This window comes from Austrofundulus limnaeus, unplaced genomic scaffold (genome assembly GCF_001266775.1).
Source record: "Austrofundulus limnaeus strain Quisiro unplaced genomic scaffold, Austrofundulus_limnaeus-1.0 Scaffold1372, whole genome shotgun sequence".
In the NCBI taxonomy this organism is placed as follows: domain Eukaryota; kingdom Metazoa; phylum Chordata; class Actinopteri; order Cyprinodontiformes; family Rivulidae; genus Austrofundulus; species Austrofundulus limnaeus.
This window is the reverse complement of record NW_013953774.1, coordinates 34281-35723: the sequence shown is the minus strand read 5'-3', so window position 1 is coordinate 35723 and position 1443 is coordinate 34281. Positions and strand designations below refer to the sequence as shown.

At 51.7% G+C, this 1443-nt stretch overlaps 1 protein-coding gene across 1 annotated transcript in view; it reads right to left on the bottom strand.

Moving 5' to 3' along the window:
- Positions 1-1223, bottom strand: part of spred2a (sprouty related EVH1 domain containing 2a) — a gene marked incomplete at its 5' end in the record, with an annotated part of 3830 nt that extends 2607 nt beyond the window's left edge. Inside the window, 3 exon segments of the mRNA XM_014032076.1 lie at positions 229-293; positions 812-980; positions 1049-1223. Of these exon segments, the coding sequence (XP_013887530.1) occupies positions 229-293; positions 812-980; positions 1049-1223 (409 nt within the window).
- Between the last annotated feature and the right edge of the window lie 220 nt (positions 1224-1443).

The following is a 1443-nucleotide window of genomic DNA, read 5'->3' as shown; positions in this document are numbered from 1 at the left end:
ATCATCCATCATCCATCCATCCATCATTCATCCATCATCCATCATCCATCCATCCATCATTCATCCATCATCCATTCATCCATCCATCATTCATTCATCATCAATCCATCCATCAATCCATCCATCATCCATCCATCATCCATCATCCATCTGTCTAAACCAGGGTCTGACACTTTAGTTGTGAGTAGTCAGTATCTTACTTGCAGCTGAAAGAAAGAAGGTTCTCACCGTGAAAACATCATCGTCACCGAGCTCCGCCTCATTCTGCAGTGTGGACGAGGACGTGGTCGAGCCTGGAGACAAGTGGACAGAGTTCTGAGGGGGGGGGCATGACCCTAATAATGATCCTTCAACACTGAAGTTCTCCCAGCTGACCTAAAATCCAACACACCTGAGTCTACCTGGTCCAGGTGAGTCTAACTGGTCCAGGTGAGTCTACCTGGACCAGGTAAGTCTGTACCTGGTCCAGATGAGTCTTTAACTTGGTCCAGTTGAGTCTACCTGGTCCAGTTGAGGCTACCTGGTCCAGTTGAGGCTACCTGGTCCAGGTGAGGCTACCTGGTCCAGGTGAGTCTACCTGGTCCAGGTGAGGCTACCTGGTCCAGTTGAGGCTACCTGGTCCAGGTGAGGCTACCTGGTCCAGTTGAGGCGACCTGGTCCAGGTGAGTCTTTAACCTGGTAATAAAAATCCAGACTAAAAACCAGGTCCTGGTCTCTGGTCTCTGGACTCAGGACCAGTTCTTGGGTTTCTGACTGAACCGGAGCTTGTTATTCTGACCCGTGGGTCTCTGCTGAAGGACCACCAGGATACCTTCAGTCAGGTCCTCCAGAGCCTTCCTCACTCCTCGGTCAAAGGCCCGAGCATCTGCTGGACTCTGGAAGGTCAGACCACACCTCCTGCTGTCCACCTGCCAGTGGTGGAAAGTGGGCGTGGCCTTCGTGTAGACCAGGTCCTTCTTTAAGATGCACTCCAGAATCACCTGAGGGTCCAAACAAACATCATGTTGGACATCATGTCTCACCTGTCCTCCTCCACTGTTGGACTCACCTGGTGGTCTCTGAGCCGCTCTCCGTGGATCAGGAAGGTGTTGCGTCCCAGCAGGTTGCTTGGCAACAATCTGACCACGCCCACTCTGCTCAGGCAGCCGTCCTGGGCCAACCAGCCGCCGCTGGTCTCGTCTCTGGTCATCACCACGGCTTTGACTCTCACGATGTAGCTGTCACTGCAGCCCAGACAGACCCGGTTCTGTTAGCATCAGGTTCTGTTAGCATCAAGTTCTGTTAGCAGCAAGTTCTGTAAGCAGCTGGTTCTGTTAGTTAGCATCAGGTTCTGTTAGCATCAGGTTCTGTTAGCATCAGGTTCTGTTAGTTAGCATCAGGTTCTGTTAGCATCAGGTTCTGTTAGCATCAGGTTCTGTTAGTTAGCAGCAGGTTCTGTTAGCA